Source organism: Macadamia integrifolia, chromosome 12 (genome assembly GCF_013358625.1).
Source record: "Macadamia integrifolia cultivar HAES 741 chromosome 12, SCU_Mint_v3, whole genome shotgun sequence".
Taxonomy (NCBI): Eukaryota; Viridiplantae; Streptophyta; class Magnoliopsida; order Proteales; family Proteaceae; genus Macadamia; species Macadamia integrifolia.
The window spans coordinates 31072584-31098986 of record NC_056568.1 but is presented as its reverse complement, the minus strand read 5'-3'; the positions used below and the strand labels follow the sequence as shown (position 1 = coordinate 31098986).

Below are 26403 nucleotides of genomic sequence, written 5' to 3'. Positions count from 1 at the left end.
GGGGGGGGGAGGGAGGACCAAATGTAAGGAGGGAGGGACAAGAGCAAAGAGTTGGAGACAGAAATGGCGGAGGAAACCATGGAATCTCTAGCTAGGACACATGAGTAGGCCGATCTAGTTTCCACCACAGATAAGAGGATACCAACAAGGTGCCAATTATCAAGCCAAAGTGAGGTGGATAGAATAGCGGAGATAGAGGACTTGATGGCTCTTAGGGCCATAGGAAAAAGGTTTAAGATGCTACGCCAAACCCAAGAGGAATCCATGCAAAGGGGGACAATCCAGAGGGAATCAGTCTTAAAGAGAGAGGAGTAAACCCATGAGAACCATATGCTATTGGGTTTGGAGACAAGCCTCCAAATAAGCTTAAGGGTCCCTGCAGTGTTTACATCAAGAATTCTCCAAAGCCCTAATCCCCCTTCAATTTTAGAACTAAAAATGGAGGACCAACTGATGGGGTAGAGGAATTCAGTGGAGTCCACCCCTTTCCATAGGAAGGTACACATGAGGGATTCAACAATCTTGATGGTGGAGAGAGGAAGTTTGAAGACACTAGACCAGTAAACGTGGAAAGACCGGAGGACATATCTGATAAGCTCAAGGCGACTCACAAAAGAAAGAAGCTAGCCTTTCCAAAGTTGAAGCCGTTTTCGGATAAGATCAAGTATGGGGGTTCAATAGTGAGCGGAGAGCCAAGTAAGAATGAGGGGGAGCCCTAGATTCTTAACAAGAAGGGATCCTAGGGAGAATGCCAAAGCATGGAGGAGAGAGAGTTTAAGGGACTCAGAGATCCCAAAGAGGAAGAGATGGGATTTAAAAATATTAATGCGAAGGCCAAAGAGGGGTTCAAAAAGGTGGAGGGAGGAAGATAGATTGGATGGATTGGGGGTCAGCCTTTGAGAATATCATCAGATCATCAACCAAGGCCAGATGGGTGAGCTTGTGAGGGCCTTAAATTTGGGAAGGGGGGGTGAGGTGGAGATCAGTGGAGGATTATATGGATCTGGAGAGGACTTCAAGGGAAAGGAGAAGAGGAATGGGGAGAGGGGGCAACCTTGGCGGATGCCGACAGAGAAGGGGAAGAAACCAAAGGGGGAACCGTTGACAAGTATAGAGAAGAGGCGAAGAGGAGATAAGGAGTAGATCCAATGGATGAAAGTGGGGGGGCGGGGGAGGACATACAATGACAGACATTTAAGATGAAATCCCAACAAATGGAATCAAAAGCTTTGTGGATATTGATTTTAAGGAGGGTCACAGGAAAGTGGGATTTTCCATCAATTCCTTTGAAAATTTCTTGCAAGAGAGTGGGATTCTCTTAATTTTTCAGGTGTTAGTCTTTGCCAACATTCAGGTCATTTTTCACTATAGTGATCAATTGCAAAAATGACATTAAAAATCAATACAAGCTAAAATTTCAAAGTTTTGATAAATACTGTTCTTGCGAAAAACTGGGTTCGATCCTTGATTGCAGGCTATTTGATCTCCGAATAATGATAATATCAACATTACTAGAGTCGATTTTTCCCTTAGACGGACGGAATCAAGTTGACTTTGCCAAAAAATTTGTTTTTATTAGAATGCTTTACAGGAGTGCTTGATAAATGTTTTACAGTCACAACTAGTGGTCTGTAGTTTAAAAGAGATGGATCGAGCCTATGAATAGATATCGCCATGTATCAACCATATCGACCCGATACAATTGATACATTTTTTTTTAGGTATTATATAGGTATCATATCATATAGGTACCTTAAAGATACGATATGTATTGGTAGGACCGTAGGATACGTATAACCTTGATTATAATTATATTTGAACTATGTTGGTTGCCTTTCATCGCAGTAAGTTTCATTCTCCATAAGGTTACCTAGAAATCAACTAACAAAATTTCACAGGTGCCTTGATGTCCATCAGTCCTCCCAATTCCCAAAAAGGTCATTTCCTAGGTAAAACAAAACAGTTTTTTTATAAGATAAATAAAAACAGAAATAAGATGACCTAAGATCATAGCTGGTTGCACAATTGGTGTTTGGTACCTTTTAACATCTGGAACAGGAGACTTCAACTATCACTCATATACTTTTGAATGTGAGGAGGCCGGGAATGAGGATTAAGGGATTGAAATCATAAATTGGTCAGGAGTCAGGACCAGATTTTTATCACATAAAGTTAGCTTGGATTAGCTGATCATAGCTGAAGCTAATTTGAAAGACCTATCCTCAACACCTTGGCCTGAGAAGCATGAGATTATTCTATGGAAATTTTTGGGTCCTTGAGAAACTTGTCAATTCCCTAACAGGCCTGGTCCGTTTGCACCCTTAGTTTGAAGATTGAATATGGAATCAATGGTTACTTCATGGCCTGATTGCCGGACAATTCAGATTTACAGGTAGAGAATATTGTGAAAGTAGTCTTGAAGTGCCAGCATTTGGATTTGACAGTAAGGAGTGCACAGGAAACTTTTGGGTGTAAGGCAAAGAGTCTAAGACAAGCCAAGTATGCGTGCATACACTACAGATTCAACGCTGAACGAGGCATGGGCTTATGATGAATTCTCATGGCTGGATAAAGCAGAGCAACAGTTGGAAATAATGGAACCCATTCTACTCAATGACTACGATATTTTTTCTACACTTGTGTTATTTGTCCATACCTAATTATCTATGAACAGAGGTGAATATGTCAACACAGGTCATGATACTTATACACGCTTTTACTATATCAATGAAATAAAGTTATTACAGATTGAGAAGGGAAAAGAGAAAAAGAACGAGAGAAAGGCTTCCAAAGTGAAATGGAACTGACAAAAGACCTTGGGAGATTCTACCTTCTGGTTTTCCTTTTTTTTTTTTTTTTTTTTTTTTTTTTTGGGGGGAGGTGGTGGGGGTGGATGGTGTGAGGGATGGGGGAGAGAAGAAAGGTTAACTGAAAATATCCTTGAGTTATAATACAAGAAAAAAATCCTACACACGGTTCTGCTCTTGTTCTGGTATACAGTTCACAATGAAGTTCACATAAAATTATAGGATAAAAAATTTACCAAAAGGAATTTATTCAAATAATTACTTACCTGGGCTTCGAAAGTAATACTTTGCATCTGACTCAAATCACAATCATTAAGTGCAATAGAAGCTGAAGATGAATCCATTAATCCATGCAAATGGTCCATACTATTTTTCTCACTATCAGAGGAGAAATTGTTAAGGAAAAGGAGGTCAACACCATCTTCCACAGAGACTGAGTAGCTGCTGCCATTGCTCAAGTATGCATATTTCCTCAAAAGGGCAGCATTCTGACAGATGAAGGATATGTTAAAAATTAAAACGATTCTTTGAAAAGGAGGATAGGAAAATGGCTTTTTTGGAAATGTTCATCTCTTTTCTGCTGTGGTGGAACCAAAAAAAATGGAAGTGTAACAACCTGACTAATTGTGGTCTTTCTTTATTGTTTCCACATATCAAAACCAAAAAAATAAATAAACGAAACCAGCCAAAAGCAATACCAGAATTTGCAACAAGACAAAAGTTCACAGCCTCATGAAACATGGAAAAAAAAATACAATCACACCACAACCCACATCCTACCCAATCTGTCAGGTGAAAGGAATTGGTGGAACTCTTCTCAGAATTCAGAGAGCTTGCTTGGCCAATGGATCTGCCATGTTGAACTAGGTTTCCAACCGTAACAGTTGCCATCAAGCAAGGTATTATTACGAGTCCAGGAATTTGAACAATTCTCCATGGACCCTCTGTATTAGAACCCACCAAGCAATGATGGTCGCTAAATCTCCTCCTACCAAATTCCCAATATATTGTCCACAAACTCGATGACCGCAAACTCCAGCCCCATCTGAAGAAAAATCAGTTCCGGCGCAATAGACTTCCCCTTGCTTATTGGTCCAGACCTATGTCCTCAAAACAGCTCCACTTGATCTAATGACTCTCCCACACCAGACAGACCTGGATTTCCCATAAATGACCCACCAAAATTCAGTTTCACCACTCTAACCAAACGAGGAGACACTGCTCTCCCATCCCTGGGAATATTAGAATCGATCACATTCCCCCAATCTGCAAACAAGAAAGGTGGAAGGAACATCACCGAAAAGGTGGTAGCAGCCCAATGTACCACTACCACCCTCACCTTTACCTTCTCAATGGCCACTGACTCCAAAGAAAACTCATCCAAAACAATACAAGCAACTATAAAAGGTTGTCGAGCAACATGTTAATAAAGCTGGGGCAAGGTTTCTAGCTCCCCCATTAGCCGAAAAGAAAAATACAAGTGCACGCATAATCCTTTACATACAGCGTGCCAACCAACATTACTTCCCTAAGGACAAGCATAGCAACATCCCCTCCTCGCTTTGACTGCTCCCCACCCCCCATTCCTTCCCTAAGGACAAGCACAGCAACAATCGTTGCTTTTGCACAGATTCTATGTAGTCCCATCAAATGTTTAAGGAACAACAACAAACTCAGCCTTATCTGAATTTAATGGGGTTGGCTACAAGGATCCGTGCAAAAAAAAGTAGGTAAAACAGAGGTCCAATTAGAAAAGGAGAAATAAAGAGTAGAAGAGAAGAGAAGAAAATAAGAACTGATAAAAGAGAAACGAAAGAGAGAATAAAGCAAGAGGAACGAGGCCCAGCATAGCAAGTCAATAGAAACTTAGATAAGTGGGGTCGGCAACATGGATCTTTGCCCTCCAATAGGCTCTCTCTAAGGTCACTTGGGTCAAGACCCAAACTATGCATGCCATTCTTCACAACTTCTCCTATGGTCATTTTAGGTATGCAACTAGATCTTTTCAATTGTAATCAGATCACTCCTTTTTACTGGGGCGTCCCAAGCCTCTATTGAACATGGCCATACTACCTCAAGCGACTTCCTCGGAGCTTGTCATTAATTGGGGAAACTCCCAAATCAGCTCTAATACGCTCATTTCTTACTTTATCCTTCTTAGTTTTGCTGCACATCCATTGTAACATCCTCATCTCTGCTACACATAGCTTCTCTAGATAACACTTCTTTGCTGCCCAACATTCCGCCCCATGCATTATCGCCGGTTGTACAATGGTCCTATAGAATTTCCCTTTAAGCTTTAAAGGAATACACCTATCACACAACACACCGATCGCACCCCTCCACCTCATCTATCCCACTTTACTTCTCTGTGAAGCATCATCCTCTATGTCACCTTCTTTATTTGTAGTTGACCCCAAATATCTAAAATAGTCACTTTGCGGTATCTCTTCTCAATTTTTACCGCGTCATTATCCTTCATTGTGTGACTAAAGTTACACCTCATACTCCGTCTTTGATCTGCAGATCTTAAAGCCTCTTGTTTCCAAGGTTGATCTCCATTTCTTTAATGACATCAAATGTCTACGGAAACTCCAGCTTGTTACAACTTTTCTTGGCTCTCTCTATAGTTATGCACTAATAGCTCTCCAAAAGGTCTGTCACACCCAAGAATCCTTGAAGAACTGGAAAAAATCTTCTGATAAATTCTCAAAGGCCTGTGATACCTCATATCTTAAGATCAAATGCAAGGATGGCAAAACCTGTGATTGTTCTACCAAGCATAGATCACATTACAAGGCTTCTCACCAACATCAAGATTTCTCAAGGAAGACCTCACAATTTGGGTCCAAATCTAAATTCAAACGAGATAATCTAAATTCAGACGACCCAAAGGGAGATGGAGATTTCTACACCGCAAACAGTTTCATAGAAAAAAAAAATTTGACAAATGTTATTTTTGTGGCCAACACGGACATTTTGCCAAACAATGCCCGCAAAAATCCAAAACAGAAAATTCATGCATATGCTTGCCTCAATTCAATCTCTCTCCAATCTTGGCGATGATATTGAGTCAGTCTTCTCCCTAGATGATGAACCCACTGACACCTCCTTGTTTGCCATTGATTTTCCTACTAATGATTCAGAACTCTCTTCTAGAGCCAAGTCTGAGGAATTTGATCCCCTCTACCAAATCATCACTTTTCAGCAACCTAATCTTCCTCCAGTGTATAATTCCCCACCTTATTTCTCTGCCTCCCTTCCTTTTGTCCGTGTACGAATTATTCCTGAATCCTTTTCCTGGCCTATCAAACTCATAGCCTTTTTTGCCACAGGTGCTGCAACAACCATTATGGCACCCCATATTCTTCCCAAAGAATCATAGACGCCACACAAACAGCCCTTCAAAGTAGCAAATGACCAAAACTTTTTGTAGATTTGATTTCCAAAACGCCTATTAAAATCAAACTCTTACCAACCCTTTCTGTCACCGATAGAGTTTTAGGATCCTCTCTACCTGAGAAAGATATCCTTATTGGTTTTGACATCCTTCGTCATCTTCCTTCCCGTCGTTGATCACCCACAGGGCTTTTGTACAAACAATATATTTTTACCATGGGCAACTGTTTCTAACCTTTTTCTTATAGGAAATTCCAAATCATTTGAGACCTTCAAGCAACAGTTGGTTCAAACTTCTTGTGCTAATTCCCACACTGAGTTCCTTGCCAAGTGTGACCACCCTCTGTGGAAGAATCCCAAATTTTTCACCCGACTCCCTTTAAAAAAGAATAAAGATGCAAATCCCACAAAGGCTAGCCATTTTGGCATGAACCCTGAGCACCTTGCCTTAGCCACAGTAGAATTACAGCAACTTCAAAAACAAGGACTGTTGGAACCCACCCATTCTCCAAGGGCGTGTGAAGCTTTTTATTTCAACAAGACAGCAGAACAGACAAGAGGAAAGATGTGTCTCGTCATCAACTATCAGCCCCTCAATACATTCCTGGCAGAATACAGGTTTCCCCTTCCAGTAAGGCCAGCATTGTTACTCCAACTTGCCAATGCCACCCATCTTCTCAAAGTTTGATCTAAAAGCTGGTTTTTTGGCAACTTGGCATTGAACCTAAAGACAGGCCCAAGACTACTTTCTGCATCCCAAACCATCACTGCCAATGGACATTAATGCCTTTTGGCCTTAAGACTGCTCCTTCTATATTCCAGTGAGCCATGACAAGAATCTTCGCCCCAATCCAGGCTCCTGCATTGATCCATATAGATGATATACTGCTGTTCTCAAAGGATGCAGATACTCATCTCCAACTTCTCCAGCAGTTCCATCAGATTGTCCAGCAATACAGTGTCATGCTCTCTCCAATACAACTTCAGATTGGTGTTAACCAGATTGGCTTCCTCGCCATCACCATTAAAGGTGGACAATTCCAGCTCCAGCCACACATTGCCACATCTCTCCAGCAGTTTCCTGATGGTTCTCTCATAAAACAACAGATACAGCAGTTCCTTGGCATTGTCAACTACATCACTGAGTTTTTACCTGAACAGATCAAGCATAAAGCTCCCCTTCATCAGCTCCCAAAAAAGAATGCTCCACCATGGTCCCAGGTGCATAAGACAGCAGTCCAAGCCCTCAAAGAACTCAGCATCAAGCTACCTCCTCTGCATATCCCTTCTATAGGACTTCGTATCTTGCAAACAGATGCTAGTGATACTCACTGGGCAGCAGTCCTTCTTTAAGAATTAAATGGTCAGCGCAGAGTTTGCGCCCACCGTAGTGGATTGTTTAAGCCATCAGAATTCCATTATCACTTTACTTTCAAAGAAATCTTTGCAGTCAAGCGTGGTATTGAAATTTCCAGTTTCATCTCATAGGACATCATAGTTGTCACGGCACCAAGGAGAACCAAGGCGGTGGAGGGTTGTCTAAGCGCTTAGGCAAGAAGGCGCCCGCCTTAAGGCGAACAAGGCGACCAAGTGTTATTTTTTATTTTTCCTATTTTCTAACATTATTTAGTAAGCTATATATACCGTGTATCATAAAAATTTAAGATTAAGCAATATCAAGTCATTAAAAATCAACAATTAACCATATTAAATCATAAAAAATTAACATTAAGTCATATTAAGTTATAAGAAATCAATATTTAGATAAATGCACTTGTTCTATAATAAGCTTGACGAGTCAAATGATTTTATTTTTACATGAGACGTTTTGTATTAGTTATAACATAAAACCAACTTTCTAACAAGTCTAAGATTACTTAAATCTGAGTTGTACTGACAAAATTATGCTCCGGTCAAACTTAATTTTAAGTGCGCGAATACTGTTAAAATCACATGAATGAAAATAATTTTATGGTTATCAAAACAAAAAATTATTTTACCGGACTTTTGGTTTTTACCAATGTTTTAACATGATAGAATTTATAAAATTTTCATAATTGAGAAAAACCCCAGCATTTAAAAGTTGAAAATCGTCCCTATAATCAAAATCTAATTTTTGTTCTTGGACTAAGGGGTTGACTTTTTATTCTTTTGGAATTTGATTTTTAAACTATTTTTATTGGATTCAAATAGGGGGTATTTGCTTTTTTATGAATAATATCTTAAGTAAATGAACATTTACTTAAATGATATTTGGCATAAATAAGCGTAAAAACACAAGGCGACTGTCGCTTAGACCCCAGGAAAACCACCTGGACGCCTAGGCGTCGCCTTGACAACTATGTAGGACATACCTTCCAGATTGAAATGGACATGGCAAGCTTCAGTTCAAGCAAAAGACTCCTCCAAAAATCCAACTTCTTTGATGGGCAACCTGGTTTTCAAAAAGGTCCTCCACTGTAAAGCACATCAAAGGTAAACAAAATATTCTGGCTGACTTCCTCTTCCGTCCTCTTAAGCCTCTATCATCCCACTTCTCTACCCTATTACTCCAGGAGCCTCATCCTCCCATTTCTCTTCATTCCCTGTACATCTATTACCCCTTGAGTTATTCTCTGTTATTGCCACAAAAACCCTCGTCAGCAACAGCCTCACAGATTTACAGGCAACCCTTCGTATTGTCACCCGCCGCTATAATGTCCATTATGATTTCATCATGTGCCACACAGACAACCCTTACCTGATTCCATTTGTCATTGACAAATTCTTCACTTTTGAGAAAGAGTATGTTGTCCTGTGGCATCTCCTCTGTCTTCAAAATCACCTTAGTATTTCCTATTCATATTCTTTAGCAATATATTACACTTTATGCCCCTGATCAGATTGCTCACCACAACAAAAGGTATTTTGGTGATTTTCTCTCCCTCTTCTTACCCATTCACACCTGGTATGAGATCGCCACATCTTTTGAAATACCCTCAGCCATCTATGTTTATTATGTCTGCCACCATCCTCCCCAACATTTCTTCAATCATGTTCGCAACTACTCAATCAGTAGAACTCATCCCATGGTCGAATTGCTTTAAACTACAGTGGATGATATCTTCACCAGTCGGCACGCTCAGGAAGACTGGAAATCTTTATGCATACCATATGTTGTGCCAATAATGTGGATTATCGAACTGTTCCCTCGTGTCTTATTGATTCCACTAAGACAGCATGGTGGGCCCTCCGGGACACTCTCCAACACCCTCTTTTCACACAGCTGGAAAATGACTAGTTTGGTTTTCTCGAGAACAGCTATTATGACGTTGTTTGACTCATATGACAATAGTAACTGTTGGAGATAAGGATCTTACCTAAGTAATGTGACCTTTGCATATTTTGGTAATATTTCCAGAGTATGTTTTTTCTTATCCAGTAATCTGTTGTGATAAGTATGGTTGTAATGTGTGTACTTGTAATGGTCTGAAGTCCATGTGTAATTGTAATGGTTTGTTTTCTTATCCAGTAATCTGATGTGATAAGTATGGCTGTAACGTGTGTAATTGTAATGGTTTGAAATTCAGTATGACCTATAAATATCAGACTACAGTTCTCATGTAAGATATCCTGGTTTGAAGTAATGAAGTTTGAAGTTAGCATGCTGGTATCAGACGCCTAAAACTCTTTTTGCCCTTCCCTTGGGGATCCAATACTCTGTCTTCCTTCGTGCATTTCAATCCTGTTCATGCATATGAATGACGGCCACCGCTATGCGGTTTAAGGAAAGGCAAAACATGACTTGACAATAGTTTAGCCATGGTATTTTTCCTTTTTCCATGAGGTGCCTAAGCTTTAATGGGTTGACGGCCTGTGTGCCTAACTTCACCCTTTTCTTCCTCTGGGAAAATGTTGGAATTTGGAAAATTCCATTATTGCTATTTCATGCCGCGACACCTATGAATCCAAAAGTACATATTACCCTTGGGAAGATGGAATCTTCACAATTGTCACAATCTTCTAATTCCTCCAACTCTTCGCTTAACCTACGCACTTCCTCGGGGACCTCGTGGAAAAAGGAAAAATACCATAGCCGAACTCTTATCCAATCATGTTGTGCCTGGCCTTAAACCGCATAACGGCGACTGTCCGGCATACTTGTGAACAGGACTGAAATGCACCAAGGAAGACAGAGTACAAGATTCCCAAGGGAAGGGTGGAGAGAGCTTCAGACAGGTAAATTTCATTTCCTTAAAACACTATTTCCATTATCACTTCCCCCCCATGCAAATTTGTATTTTGGATGAGTAATAAATATATTAAAAAAAGAAAATATTCTTCCCTAAATTAAACCCATCCTGTTTTGTTAAAACCATCAAACAACTAAGCCAAAGAAAATATTACATGGAGAAAGTGAAATACAAACAAAGTTGCTAATGAACACAACTTACCGTTAGTGTTCTAAAGTTAAAGAGCATGAGGCACTGAAAACATATCAGTTAAACCCTTATTCTATTAAATTAAATCGCTATACGGGTTAAACGGGTCAGTTTTGATGGTGTAAACGGTTTGGTTTTCACAGTGTCAATTCGGTTTAAAACCAACGGGTCAAACAGTTAAAACTGAACCAACCCATTTAGCTAACCGGTCTTAAACTTGAAACCAGAACCGATCCATTTACTAAACGGTTTTGCGGTTTCACTGTAAACGGCTCGATTCGGTTTCGGTAAATGGTTTCGGTTTCAAATTCACATCCTTAGGTTCATAGATGTCCTAATTTCATTTTGGACACAGCAATCCCCCCTCCCCAAAAATTCATTTCTGATACACCAAAACTTTTGAAACTTGGAAATTGGAAAAGAAAAAGAATCAGAAAAAAATTAGAAAAGAGGATGCTTGAGAGAGGGAAAATCGGAAGAGGGGTGGGGGAATAAATAACTATACAGAATCAGTTCAGGGAAAAAATACCTCTATTTTTACATTCATGAACCGCAGCTTCTTACCACGTCCAACTATAATAATCGGCTGAAATCTGGAAGACGATGTTTCTTTAATATCAGTTTCTTCACTCAAACAGATTGTCCCTCCACAGCCATCATAGATGTATTCATCCACCACTCGAGCATCAGCTATTAACTTCCTATTTGGTGACAGATGGACCACATCTTCCCTCTGCTTGTATGTAGGTGATGAGAGTATTATACTGTTCTTTCTAGTTATGGGATCATTCTTAGGATCCAGCATCTCCTCTCTGCCTGTTATTGCTCCCAAAGCAGGCACAAAAAACACACCTACAGCAAGAAGAAAATCCAGAACAACAAGTACACGAGGCTGCTGCACACGAACCACAAATGACCGTGAGGAAGACCGTAGTCTATAGTCCATCAACAGCATAGTTGAATTTGGCAAATCCGTGTCAGAAGCAGTTTTAGAGTTCATCCTCATAGAATTACTTTTACCAACAGAAATAGGAAGATGTGCTGTAGGACATTGTCTGGATACATCATAGGAAGATCCAAGCATCAGGCGCATTTCAGGTCTTGTATCAGAACGGATATCCACAATGGAAAATATGGGAATAGTTATATAAAGATCTGCTTCAGACAATGAAGTCATACGGTATGATACCCAGAGACCTTCTAGCTGCAAAACATTAAAAAACAAAGTCAAATGAAGAAATAGGAGTTCCCATTAGCACATGTGAAAAAAATATCAATTTTAAATGAGACAACAGTCATTCTTGATGAAAAATGCATGACCTATTGCCAAATGGGAAAAGTTAAAATACTCACAGCAATGTGGGCTAAAGGTGATTCCTCATCAATGCCATTACACAGCTCTAGTAATGCAGAGTTGACTTCAACCGCCACTATAGTAACAGTGCGTGACAGAAAGATCTGACTATTAATATTGACCTTGTCAGCTAGCATGCGTATTGTATCATTTGAATCAGATACATTGCTGCGGAAACTGGGAGGAAGCTTTGGCTCTTCATATATGTTTGTGTATGCACAATCGAGAATAACATTATACTCCTTATCATAAATCACACCATGCAATGACCCAACCTAGCCAAACATTGATTAAAAAGGATCACTTCAGAGAAGCATAACTCCCAGTCCCAGATGGATTAGAAATGAATGATGTATTGAACCACATTAAAAATTTAACGACAACTGAGAAATATATATATATATATATATATATATAAAGAATATCGTTTCTAGCGTTAACTAGGTCCATAGAATCTTTGGAGGATCACCAGGAAGAAGTCAACATATATTTCATCAACACTGGCACGCATCCTTTTATGGTCATTATCACCAAGCAGTTTATGACCATGAATATTAACAAAGTATTGATTGAATAATCAATCAATATAGTGCCTCCACTTTATTTCACATCTTTTACAAGTTATTATGAGCTTCTTTGGTTCGTCTCCAATTAATAAAAAGGAAATTATGACTCGAAAATTAAATATGAGTTTTCCCATGGAGGCATATGGCAGGAGTTGATATTATTTGCACGTAATCTAGATACATATTGAATACAAATATGATTAGATCCTTTGACATAAAATGAATATTGAATGTAGAAGATTTGAGATAAGACAATCACCTTAACTTCAATAGAAAATGTTGGAACGTTCCTAAAAACATCCCTCAAACTGCGGCATACATAGACATGAAGCCCTTGTCCCTCTTGTATCATCGGTTTCCCTATAAGACCATTGACTCCGACAGCCATGTTGATTCCGAGTATCTGCAGCATTCTTTTTTCTTATTTCGAATGACTTACAACTAAATCCAAAGTATGAAAAAGAGGAAAAGATAGAGCCCTTTAATGACTCAAACAAACGACATGAAGAAAATCCAACCAGACAAAAGCACCAGGTAAATCGCCCCATAAGGGGCATCAGGAAGCACCTAAACAGCTAAGTACTATGCCTCTCCTTACAAGTTACAACCACAAGAAAACCACCAACAAAAACCCAAGATCCCCTTTCTATAAGTTCCTTTTGTATCCCTCCTCATTTTATAAGACAAAGCTCCTTCAATTCCATACCAAATAAAGAATCGGGCACCATATTCTGAAGCAGGTTGCTCCCTTACAATTTCCATAGGAAACATGTAAGAGAGAGCATATAATAATCACAAGAGGGAGTTCTGAAGAGAATATACCTCAGCATGAAGAACATCAAGATGAACGGCTGAATCATCATTGTCTGGGCAGCCATACCATCTAAATTCATTTCTCACTTGTAGCTGGCCCAAATCAAGTTGCAAGAAACTGCAGCAATGAAAGACACTTTAAAACACTATATATATATATATATAAAGAGTAATAACCTACTATTATGAATTGAATTGTACTTGACATAAGAATCAAAGTCCCACCATAAAACATGAGAAATCAGGAAGCAAATTCTAGCAACAAACAAAAGGAAGAGCATAATCCACAAAAGAAAGAATTGAAATCCGTAAGCCTAGAAGGTTGAAATGTTTACTCATCATGCACATACAACTTAGCCAGAGTCCACTGCTTACCTATAGCATCTCACCTAAAACACTATCCAAAGCGCCAAATTTACCTTACGCATGGCATGCATTCATTGGCTGCAAGCTTCCATCATAACTGCATCTACTAGAAATGAAAGTTGCCATAGATGCACATATACAGCTCCCATGCCTCTCTGGCTACTTGCTTAAGATACGTAGCTTCACCAACACCTTACAATAGCTTAAAGTTTATGCAGATCAGCATCGGCCGTGATCAATTCAACCGATTCCGGACAATCCCCACCGATTCTAGTACTTTTCCAGCCGATTTGGATCAGGTTCAATCCCCAATTCCATTTTTTAAAACCATGGTTTCAAGAACATCCAAATAGATACTCTACAAAGCATAGTTGTCAAGGCGTCGCCTAGGCGACGATTTGGCGTCTCGGTGGTAAAAAGTGGGCATGGCAGTCCAACGATTTGTGGTTCTCACAATTGGCGGTCGCCATGGAAAGCTAGGCGGTGCCAGGGACGCCATATCGTGATTTATTACCTAGGCGGTCGACTTTGTGTTTTTTTTTTTTACTAACAATATTTTGTTTATTATATTTTAATTATTTTTTTTTTTTTACTAACATTTTGTTTTTTATAATATGGCAGCGTAAAATTGAAACACTCGCCGAAGAGACCAAAACCCTCGAAGCTCGAACTCTCGAAGAGACCAAAACCCTCGACGTCTTCTCTTCTCCTTCTCCGGCAGCCACCGCTGCAACTTCTTCTTCTTCTCCTTCTCCGGAGGCAACCTACATCCGGACTGGTTCTCCAGCAGCCACCACCTGCAACTTCTTCTTCTTCTCCTTCTCCGGCAGCAACCAACATCTGCCATCTGCTGATTTGTTGGATGATTATGATGATTAAGTTATTTGTGTTTGACTGTTTGGATTTTATGTATTGTTTAAACTTTAAACTTTAAACTTGAACTTTGAACATGGATGATTAGTTTTTTTTTTTTTTTTTTTTTTTTTTTTTTTTAATGTTGAGTTCATTTGCTATCAAGCTTTATTGCTTCAATAAGTCATTAATAGCTTAACAGGTTAGCCACTTATCTTATCATTTGATCTATTGATTCTATTCTTAGGTTTCCAAATATATATCTCTCATTCATATTTAATATATTGACATATATACCTTTTACTTTGTTCAGGTTGCTCACTCACTTCCAATTATTGCTTTCAAGCTTCAGTCACAGGTTAGCCTTTTAATTTTTACTTTCGTGTGAAGTACATGTTGATTTTTTATGACTTGATGAGTGATGAATTGATGTATAACTGTATAAATCAATAATTTATGTTGATTTTTTATGACATGATATGGCTATGTTGATTTTTTTGATGATTTGATGGTACTTAATGTTTGTTTTATATGTTATAGGGTATATATTCTAGGCTTGTAGCATGCTAAATAACTTTAACAAATAGGGAAAATAAAAAAGTAGCATATTAAATAATTTTAGAAAATAGAAAAAATAAAAAATGACACATGGGCGATTTGACCGCCATGGCAACGCCAAAACGGGCGATTTATCGCCAAATCGATTAGCCACCCCTCCACCGCCTTGGATCGATTTGACGCCGTGACAACTATGCTACAAAGTACCAAGGGAAGAAGAAGAAACTGTGGTTTCAGGAATTTCAGAATTCCTAGTTTCTCTAGGAATCCTAGTCTCACTTTCCTACTCTACTATGGAGTTCTATTCAAAGTAGAGTTCTGTTTTCTGTTCCTTTTCCTATTTTCATTATGTTTATGTGTCCTAGTTTAGGCAGGATTAGGAATCTGTAAGTCTGGTCCTGTTATGAGTTGATTTTCTTTTGTCAAGTCCTAGTTGGTTTAGGACTCCAAACACAAAGGGAGGTCTTGAGCCAGTTTTGGAGTCGTTTAAGTCTTTTATTGGTCAATTAAAGCCAGTTTGAGTTGGTTTAGGCTATTTCTAGTGAAGTTATAGCAGAAGAGGAATCAAAGTCCACCTGCCCAATAGAGTGGATTTGATGTGGTCATTTTCAATTTCAACATATAGAATGAGGGCAATCGAATGGAGCTCGATCTGCTCTTGTTCTAGTAGAGGAATGTGGAACAAGGATTATCACAAGTATAGAACAGAATGCCTCTTGCTCGGTCACTTGTTGGCCCGCTCTAGCTCAACAGTTGCGAAGAAGAGCGGGACTTTTACCAGATTCGCTCATTTTGAGTGTTGCCTGTGATGGCCGAATTCCTTCGCCATCTAGGGAAGTCGATTTGGTTCCTAGAGGGCAACCCCAACCTCCCGTTCTAGATGGGGTGCCCTTTGAGTTGCCGGTCACCCCGTTGGCGCCGATAATTCCAAAGCAGGCAAAGAAGCTTTAAGGGAAAAAAGGGGGTATCCGAAGGTGGACGTCACAAAGGGTTAGCACCGGGAACCGGAGAGAGACCGGCGGTCGGCATAGTCGGCCGATTAGCTGACATATTCTTTTCCAACGGACAATTCGCTATCCTCTTTGTCTTGAAAGAAAGTGAGTAAGCTTAGCGAAGCGTATATGTACGGTAAGGTAAGCCAACCTAGTCTTGTCCCGTTGGTCATTTCCTCAGTGAACCTATTTATTCATCAAACCTCAGACAACCAGTCTCTGTGCAGCCGGAGTTGAATGGACAACTCGAGGCTTTTAATAAAGAAAGCGGGAGTACCGATCGTGCATTCCACTTAAATTAAAAATGAAAAGGTGCGAAGCCCACCAGAAGCCCCCCTTTTTTGGGGGGAATAGAATAATTCATAACCAAAAGAGAGAAAAAAAAAATAAGCCCCAAAGAGAGGAAAGAAGACAAATACACAAACAGGCTAAACCCTCAAGAAGAGAGGATGCTGCCTAAAGAAAGGAGCGGGGGAAGGCCCTAGGAGACAACAATATGTCTGTTCCTTGGGGAATCATTACAAGTAGAGGAAATAATTGAAAGCTTGGCTTTAATGTCAAAGCAAATGGAGTCCCAAACTTCCAAAGAGGCCAAGAGTTGGAGGTCCATTTCCTGAGATTCCTCTCCATCCAAATTTGGTTGATGAAGGCATTAAAGGAAAGCTTACCCACGACACCACAAATAGAAGAACCAACAAAAATCATATCCACCCAAAGCCATTCCCTTTGGAAAGGGAGAATTCTACGACTACTTGGCCACCAATTTGCAATGACTCCTTTCCAAATCGAAGAGGAGAGGGAACAAGCAAAGAAAATATAATCAATGTTTTCCACAGCATTCTAGTAGAGGCAACACAATGGGCAAAACTGAAATCTGGCAATAAATGAGAAAGGACTGCGTTGGGATAGTTAGATAGGGCCTGCTAGCCGGTGAAATTGTGATGAGGGATGTAAAATTTGAATAGACAATTTTACACTAAGGAACAAGGATGCCCCATGACGAATTCAAATCCTAAGCTGCCTGAGAGTTGAAAACAACTAAAGAGACAAGAGACCAAGCAATGGTGTCTCCCCTACCTTGAGGTCTTCTAGCAATAGAAGGCAAGGCATTCCACACACTATCAAGCATAGGAGAGGAGGTTGAGTAAGAACCAAGGTAATGATGTCAGGGACTATAGACTGTTTTGTGAGACATGAGCTATAGATAGCTCTAGCAAGAACCGTGTAAAGGAGAATGACAATAGGGTGCCAAAGATCAAGCCAAAGAGAGGTTGAGGCATCATCGTCAATCTGGGAGCGAAAGGCTCCAATGGCAATAGATCGAAGCGACAAAATCTTGCGCTAGACCTAGGAAGTATCAGACAAAACAGGAGCTGTCCAAATAGAGTCAAAGCAAAGAAGCCCTGAATAGACCCAATCAATCAAAATACTTTTCCTCTTAGTCACAAGCTTCCACATCAACAATAATACCAGCTAAGTTGACTTCTTTGATGCATCTCAAGCCCAGACCTCCCTCAACCTTGAGCCTTGAGGAGGAAAACAACAGCCCAACTAATGGGGTGAAGAAACGTAGAGGAATTAGTTCCCTTCCAGAGGAAGTCAAACATAAGAGATGCCAACACTTTGATGGTGGAATGGAGCAACCCAAAGATACTGGACCAATAAATGTAGGTTGACTGGAGATCATGTCTGATGAGAACCAAACGGCCTGCATAGGAGAGGAGCTTGCCTTTCCAAAGCTAAAGTCTCTTCAGAATGAGATCCAACATAGGAGTGCAGTGATGGGTAGACAATCTGGTAGGAATTAAAGGCAAACCCAAATACTAGATTGGAAGACAGTCGATAAAGAACCATGTCTTATCAATTAGGGAAGCATTGTCCAAGTTAGAGACCCCTACTAGGAATAAAAGGGATTTTTGAGCATTGATGCAAAGTCCTGACAGATTCTCAAAAGACTAAAGACAAGACATAATAGTCCTTAGGGTAGCAATACCAGCGTTGGAGAAAATCATGAGGTCATCCGCAAATGCAGAATGAGAGAGCTTAATAATAGCCTTACATTTGGGGATGGGGGAGAGGAGCTGCTAATCTGTGCTTCTCAACTTTGGATACTTCAAGAGCCAATTTGAAGATATAAGGAGATAGAGGGCATCCTTGACAGATCCTCAAAGATGAGGCAAAGAAGCTGGCCGACTGCCATTGACCAAAACTGAGAAGCAAGGTAAGGAAATTTACCAAATATTCCAATGAACAAACACTTGGGGAAACCCCATCTTAAGCATAACCTCATAAATAAAATCACACCTCAAGGAGTCAAAGGCTTTAAGGATGTCAATCTTTAAGAGAGCCATCGAAGGGTGGGATTTTCGGCCAAAACCTCTAACAATCTCATTACAAAGCATAATGTTATCTGAGATGCAACTGCCTTCTGACTAGTTGTTACTGACTAGCAAGTCCACCACCAACTTGAGTCTAATGGTAAGGACTTTGGCAGTAAACTTGTACAGCAGGTTACAGAAAAGATGGCACTGACTTGAAGGAGATGAGATTGGACAACAGAACACAGAAATACAAATTAGTAGAACTCGCAGACAAACTTGAGTTGAAAATAACAACTAGTCAGCAGAAATCCCTCTTGCCTGGCCTAGGAATCCACCCAAAGCCAAGAAGAATCCTCTCCCAAACAAACAATGAATCCACACTGAAGTAATGCAACAGCAGCAAATAAAATCATCAAAACTAGTGTTTACAAGCAACTAAGCAAGGGTTGACCCCTATATATAGGCTAAGAAATCACCCATATAGAACTTAGCTTACAAAGCAAAGACTCCCCAAACAAAACAAAGAAACTAAACTAGAAGTCTAGAACTATAACTGAGTTTCTAACACACTTTAAGAAGATAAACAGAAATAGAAACTAAGAGTAACACAAGAAACAAAAATAGAAAATAAGAAACTCTTGAATGCTGCTGGTGGTGACCTCCTAGAAGGCTTCTGGAAAGGTTGCAATCAATGGCCAATAAGGGATTTTATAGCCCTTTTCTTCCTCTCAAGTCTCAACTGCATCAATTATAGAGATTTTTTTCCCATTCCAACTTTTTCAATACATTTATATTTTGACCATTGTCAAATCATACACAAAGAAGTAAAATTAACTCTCTTTTCAGGTCTAAATCAATCTCACTTCGGTGACGATGATGAGAATTAATTAGATTACTAGATTATGGTTAAAAATTTGGTTCACTATCTAAACAATTTTCGATCCTGTGGTTTTGAGTGACGACCTTTACCCCTAGGGTGGGTTTGGGGGTGTTACATCTTTCAGAATAGCTTTAGAAATTTCCCAAACTTTAAAACAAAATATGCCTATCCTGATTCCTGACAACTACTGTTGTAATTTACAGCCAAAACAAATATTTAAACAATATGGCAGTAATAGAAGATGATAGTGGTGGCTAATGTGCGAAAATACAAACTCTTTGCTCATTGAATCCCGTGGTATGATAATTATTGGGGTATCCAGTGAAAGATCCAACTTTATTGCGGAGGCTCCATCTATCTCATACTTGTGAATCAGCCACTCAAAGTCCCCAACTTTATCAACAAGCTTAATTGCTTCTTCAGAATGTGGAGTGGCAAGTTCCATGAAGTATGAAGTAATCTGCAGAAGTTTCATAAATTTTAGAATAAGTAATATTCTTGAATCACTTTCTGATTATAAGAACATACCAACAAAGAAGAAGTCGATATCTTTCAAAATTGTAAACTAAAGTAAGGAGGAGCCGAGGAGAAAAGGCATTAAAGTTGAACCATTGACAATGTTTTGATGAAGGCTTACCTCCTGAACAAACCTATAGAGGAAAACAATGCGTACTGCAGAAAGCCGACCACGCAAGCTATAATCATATCCCTCATAATCATCATCTTCAGCACTATAGGAATTAAATGTAAACTATATAATGAAATAAAAAGAAGAGGTTAGCTTAGTGCCAGTAGAAGAGGAATGAACAAAAGAACATGCAACAGATTAGCTAATCCTCAAACTAACAATAGTAAACCTTGATAAGGGATTCAACTCCTTGATTGCGTATATCACAAAGCCAACCCCACCAATGATCTGCTCCAAGTGACATGTCACACAGTCTGAAATTTCCCAGTGTGCCCTCCATAGAAAGAGAACTCGGATGAACCTTAAAAAAGAGTATTGGGTCGGAATAAAATAAACATAAATGACATTGAAGACTTTAAAATCAAACTTGATACTAGAGCCCAAGCATTCATCATCACATTAAAAGATAAAAGGAAAAGATTTTTCCTTCCATAAAAACAGCATAGATTCATATAAAGACAGAAGAAGAGATGAAGTTTATAATGTCATTCTGTGTAAATCAATGTCTGTCCTCATCATATACAGTGTATGGCATTGAATTCACCAGCAAGTGTGACCATAAAAATAACTCAAAAAAAAAACAGAAGATAGACGAGTTATTATAAATTAAAAATGAAATATGCAAGCAACATAAAGAATAGAAACCCATACGGCCATAATGAAGAAAAAGGAATTTTCATTTCACCAATATGAATAAATTGGGGAAAATGATATACGTATATCAGCCAACCAAAAGTACCATCAATCAAGTATTTGTAAAAAATGGCAAAATACCAGGATATTTTTTAATTTTTCTGATTCTCATAGAATTTTCATCCCCACTCAATTCAGAGGACAAAATATCAAAATAACCTTCACACAATTGGCCAACTTTATCCACATCCTAATGTAAGATTGATCAGATTGATGATACAGAATCTCAAGGAGTCTCTAAGGGCTCCTTTTGCTTCCATGCAAAAGCCACTTAAAAGAAAATTTCAAGTGAAATCCTATTCTTATATATCAATTTTAGCTGACAACTTTCATTCTACATGATTCTCTCCTGCAAAGAAACAGAGCCAATAGAAAAGGAGTTGAATAAAAAAAGTTACGATTGTGGATACCTTCCAGTTGAGGAGAAAGGTGTGTTATCTATCCCCCTTCAGATGCTTCATGTTGCAAGGAGAATGGCAAATCGGTTGATCACCTATTGCTTGAGTTCCCTTTTGCCAAGAGAATATGGTTCAATTTTCTCACTCTATTCCACATGGAGCAGTACATTTTTAATGATGTAGTGGGTTGATTTGGTTTTGGCATATGGTTCCTTTTGGGGCCAGGGGAAGAATTCCCTGGATAACTATTATGGCAGCTCTGTGGCGCATTTGGGAAGGACAAATGCCCAGTTGTTTCGGGATAAGTTCTCATCGGAACAAGCAGTCATTGAGAAGTGAAAGTGGGGGTTGCACATCAGATGATGATGAACCCTCTGCTTTAGGGATTTCTACATACTTTCTTCTTCACAGATTAGGATAATGTGATCCGGTGCTATGGTAAACATCCAAGAACAAGTAACAATAGAAAAATCATGTGGCATCTCCCTCTTTCCTAAACCCCTCGCCTGTCCCCCCCCCCCCAAAAAAAAAGGTCTGGCCACCCAAGGACCTCCCCCTTCTCTCTCCCACCCACCAGATGCTCCCTCCCCGTTGCTAGGTCTTCCCTCTTCGGGCAATCTAGTTCATCACGGGGGAAAGGTATTCCTCTTTCACTTTGTGCCCCCATCTCTCATCAGCACCTCTAAGGTTGTCCTCTACGACTCTGGTCCTCTTGTAAGTGAAGCTAAGAAATGGGAAAAGTGCCACATTGGCACCTCTATGGTTACATCACAGTCACGAATGACCATCAGCATGTAAGAGACTCCCCAAGGAACAGGCTCAATGTTATGTCCTGGGGCCTCCCATCCTCCATCCTCCATCCTCCATCCTCCATCCTCCCCCCCCCCTTATTGCATTAGGATTGCTTTTATTTTATTTTGTGTTTTTTTTCCGGGGGGATTGCATATTCTCCTTTCCCCCTCTTCGTAATTAATATTTTATTCATCCAAAATAAAAACATAAATAGTTGATTATCCACCTAGAACTACATTATCAGAGTTAACAATCACTGTTTTCAGTAGGGTAACTGCATCATAATGATGCACTTCTAGAGTCATCACACAAATAGAGCACCTTAATTACAGAAAAGTACTCCAAAACCAGAGAGAATAGTTCTACAAACAACATAATCAATTACCAATATACACAATTTAAATTGATCAAAAGAAAGGAAAAGAAAAGACCACTCCTTCCTATAAAATTCACAAAGGGAGAAGAGGAAGCACAACTAAATTAAAGAAGCAACAGAACACAACTATCCACACCTTCAGATCCAACAGGAAACTTTCTTGCACAAACATTGCAAGCTGAGAACCACCCTCCTTATTGAGAAACACGCACACACTGTCAACATCCATATTCAAATAAAATACTACACGTCCTTTACCATAACCTAGCAATCCTTTAACAAAAGAGCGAGTGTATTCTTCTGATTTTTCTCTGTGATGAGAAGCTTCAACATTTGGGATATCGTTTTCTTTTGAGCAGCTTACAGTAGAACCGGCTGAGCTCAGGTCCAAACCAAAGCCAATTAAAGCAACTAGAGTAGGCCTGTTGCAGAAGAATTCTAGTTTGGACATGCGAATGCTCATCTGGAGAAGCAAATAAAGGAAAGAAATCAGGACCCACACCAAAGAGGACGGGGTAACTGTTTAAAAATGTAACCCTAATAAAAGTAGAAGGGTATTTTGATAATTACCACATCAAAGATGTTCAATTTGATTACCTGTGTATCAATACCATCATAAACAGGAGAACAAGGATCTATTGTTGAAAAGGTAAACACCACAAAATCAGATGTACCATTTCCTTCTGCCTCATAGAATGTCTCACCTATAACTCCTTTTCCCTTTGTATTATCCTGTATTAAAGCTTCAATGTAATCACCCTCATCACAGGAGTAACAAACATCCAAAGTATCCAGCTTTGTTCTAGGACTAAACACAGGATCAGGGATGAATGTGAAATCTGGCAAAGCATCCTTGAAAACATCATCCTCCTCCAAAAACTCCATAGGCAACTCTTTCTCATTAGTATATACACTTGGAAAAGCAACTATGGCATTGTCTTTCAGCACAGAACGGGCTAGATACTGTGTAGACATAGATAAACAAGCTTGAAGCTCATCTTGAATTTGAAGGGAATGTAGTTTTGTCTTGACAGTAAGGTCCTCACCCCAATAAATAAGGTGTACCTATAAAACAATACAATTACACTGTTAACACAAACAAATGACGATGACACACTAATTCATAGAAAGTCATACCAAAAGAATGGTACATTAATAACTCAGAAAGCCAGACTAGCACGTGCAATACAACTACAAGAGACAAAATCATATGACTGCAGTCACCCAATCAGATTAAGCATTAACCTAAGATTTATGGCGCAGCAGTTCTCATGATACATGCTACTGTACTGCTATTATCCTCATAGACAATGATCATCATCTCTTATACTTGCAGTACAGTTAGCTGATGTCTTTATACTAAAGGTCTTAGAAGTAAGCTTTTTCATTTATTTGTGTTATGTGTGCAAGTTGGGCATGTGTGATAATTCTAAATCTCAGATATTTTGCAAGGTTCGATGGTTTTGACCCACCCCGAGATGACCAAGTTTCAATGATTTCAACCCTAATTTCGGAAATTTTCAGAAATTTTGACCTTGTAGCAATTGCCCAGAAAAAAATCCCTGTTTTTTGCTAGGTATCGGAAATTTCAACCTAAATGTTGTTTTCGAAACCCGAGATTTAAAACCATGGCGATATCACAGCACCATCTTGATGGGGAGTGCTATGATATGGGTGTAATATGGCAAATATAGCTTTTGATATTCTTAGATTCAATTTTTATATATTGGGAGTTTAAGGTTAGTTAGAGGTAAGGTTTTGAGTCCTACTTAGGTTAGGATTTGGTATTCTATTTGGTGTAGGAGGTGAAGTGGTTTTTTATTTTGAGTCAAAGTAGAACTTAGTTTCTAGCTTTTTTTTTCCTTTTTTTTCTTTTCTTTTTGGATTGTTAATGAGAAACCTTGTTGGATTAGGATTTCTATTTAGAATAAGAGTGGGCCTAAGATCCTTGTTTGTGGCTACATGTACAATAAATTGTGTAATTGTTAAGACAATTTTCGTTGATGATAGAATTAGGAGAATGAGACTCGTGTCACTTAGACACAGCCCTACTTTATTTGTAAAAGAAATAATGAGTACAAAGACCAGATTACCCTTATACCCCAATCAACAACTAACATAGTCCAGGTCAAGTTGAGCTCTTGATGACCCCTGCCCCCTTCCCCCGCATGTAAGTATGAAACCCCCTTCATGTCCAACATTACTCTGGTGGTTCCTACCGCTGGAAATCCTATCCCTGCCCCCCAACCCTCTCCTAGTCCCCTTCTCTCTGAACCCATCCCTCCTACTGTCTCCCCGCTCCCTCCTCCCTCTCCTCCTAAATCCTGGAAAACTGTTGCCAGCTCTTCCTCCCATCCTTCTTGAGATGGGTTCTCTCCGTTCTTCGTCCTCCCCCCCCCCATTATCATTGATGAGAAAAAAGTTGGTATTTGTCCGATGGGTTTGTTGGAGCCAAAAATTGCTAAGTGGAATAATGTTTGATAAGTCACTTCCTGGAAGCATACCTCCATTTCAGATTGTTAAGGCCTCCCTCTCTAAGCAGTGCAAAGCTATGGGCACCCTTTCGACATTCCTCCTTGATAACAGTCTGTTCATCTTCAAGTTCTCAAAAGAAGATGACAAGACGTTTTCCCTTGAAGGAGGTCCTTGGCTAGAGGGAAAGAAACACATCTTCTCAAGGCACTGGGATCAATACACTAGCCTTAGAAAAATTGATGTCAAGACCATCCCAGTCAGGGTCTCCAAGCCAAACCTCTCCCTCCACTATTAGTGCCCTCAGGGATTGAGCATTGTTGATTCTGTTCTTGGAAATCCCTTGTACTTCGATCACCAAACACATATTATGGATCATCTGGCATTTGCCCGGATATGCATTGAGATTTCAGCTGAAGAATTACCTCCAATCTCTATCTCCATTTTAAACGATGAAGGCTTCTCCTTCACTCAGATAGTTCACTATGAGTGGCTCCCTCCACAGTGTACCGTTTGTAAATCTTTTGGGCATAGCACCCTGGCCTATGCCCCCAAGGCTACCCCCACTATAGAGATCCACCCTCCGGCTGCTAAGGTCCTTCCCATTACAGAAAATCTGCCCCACCATGGGAGAAAGAAGCAACAAACTTGCCAAAATCCTAGCAGGATGGCCAATCCCTGCATCCACGATGATCCTTCAACCAGGCCTTCTTCCATCAGTCCTTTGGACTCCTCAATATTGACGGCTGGTCCAAATAGATACGCCATGCTCATGTCTACATCGTCCTCTGACATTGAGGAAGGGGAAATGTCCCCTCGTTCTCCTTCTGTTCTGTCCCCTTGCTCTGACGCAGTCATCACTCACCTCGCTGTTGCTGCTTCTCGAGGCTCTCTTTATTGAGATCCCCCCTCCTATCACTTCCCTTCCCAGCTACTCCTCTGTCTCCCTTTCTCTGCTTCCCTTTATCTCCGCCCCTTTCCGGAGAATCCCCTCATGCCTCATCTAATGATTCTTTCCCTCACGTGATATGGGCCCCACCTCTCCCTCTTCCAAGCATCTCTTAAACCTGAACTCTCCTGAACGATCCAACCACCTACTCCAGCCCTCCCACTCCCTCTCCCCATATCTGTCCTCTCCTCACCCGAATCTTTTACTTTGCCCCACCTCCATCTACCCGACTAACCCCTCCACCTTACCCGATCATCTTAACCCGATTTGCTTATCCAATCCTTCTTCTAACCCATCGAGAGCTTCTCCCTCACGACCCACTACTGGTCTCTCCCCTGACCTCCAGTCAAGCCCTGGTCATACTGGAACTCCTTCGTTGTCTACCATCTTTGCTGGTCTCTCCCCTGGCCTCTTTCCAGACCCAGGTCATGCCGAAGCTCCTTCACAATCATCTGTCGTCTCGGCTGGTCTCTCCCCTGGCCTCTCGCCAAGCCCTGGTCTTGTCAGAACTCTTCACACTGTCGTATGCCACCTTTGAAGGTGCCCCATCAATCGTCGTCCTCTGGCCTTCAGCTAGAGCATGTGCATGCCGCCTTGCTGCCTCTCTGCTACAACCACCTCTATCGTTGTTGTTGCTAAGTCCCCTTCTATATCTACTACCACTGTGCCCAACTTGGTTGACCGTAACACCAACCCCAAATCTTCT

The 26403-nt window shown here is 40.1% G+C and overlaps 1 protein-coding gene across 3 annotated transcripts in view; it reads right to left on the bottom strand.

Annotated features, from left to right (window-relative positions):
- The window catches only part of LOC122057714, a 107610-nt gene that overhangs the window by 55990 nt on the left and 25217 nt on the right, over positions 1 to 26403 (bottom strand). For all 3 annotated transcript variants that reach the window (XM_042619933.1, XM_042619931.1, XM_042619932.1), the window contains 10 exons: positions 22874 to 23341; positions 22413 to 22739; positions 20187 to 20318; positions 19967 to 20080; positions 19605 to 19789; positions 13370 to 13478; positions 12807 to 12950; positions 11981 to 12256; positions 11157 to 11831; positions 3074 to 3295 (listed from right to left, as the gene is read on the bottom strand). In XM_042619933.1, the coding sequence (XP_042475867.1) occupies positions 3074 to 3295; positions 11157 to 11831; positions 11981 to 12256; positions 12807 to 12950; positions 13370 to 13478; positions 19605 to 19789; positions 19967 to 20080; positions 20187 to 20318; positions 22413 to 22739; positions 22874 to 23341 (2652 nt within the window). The remainder of the gene's footprint in view (positions 1 to 3073; positions 3296 to 11156; positions 11832 to 11980; positions 12257 to 12806; positions 12951 to 13369; positions 13479 to 19604; positions 19790 to 19966; positions 20081 to 20186; positions 20319 to 22412; positions 22740 to 22873; positions 23342 to 26403) is intronic.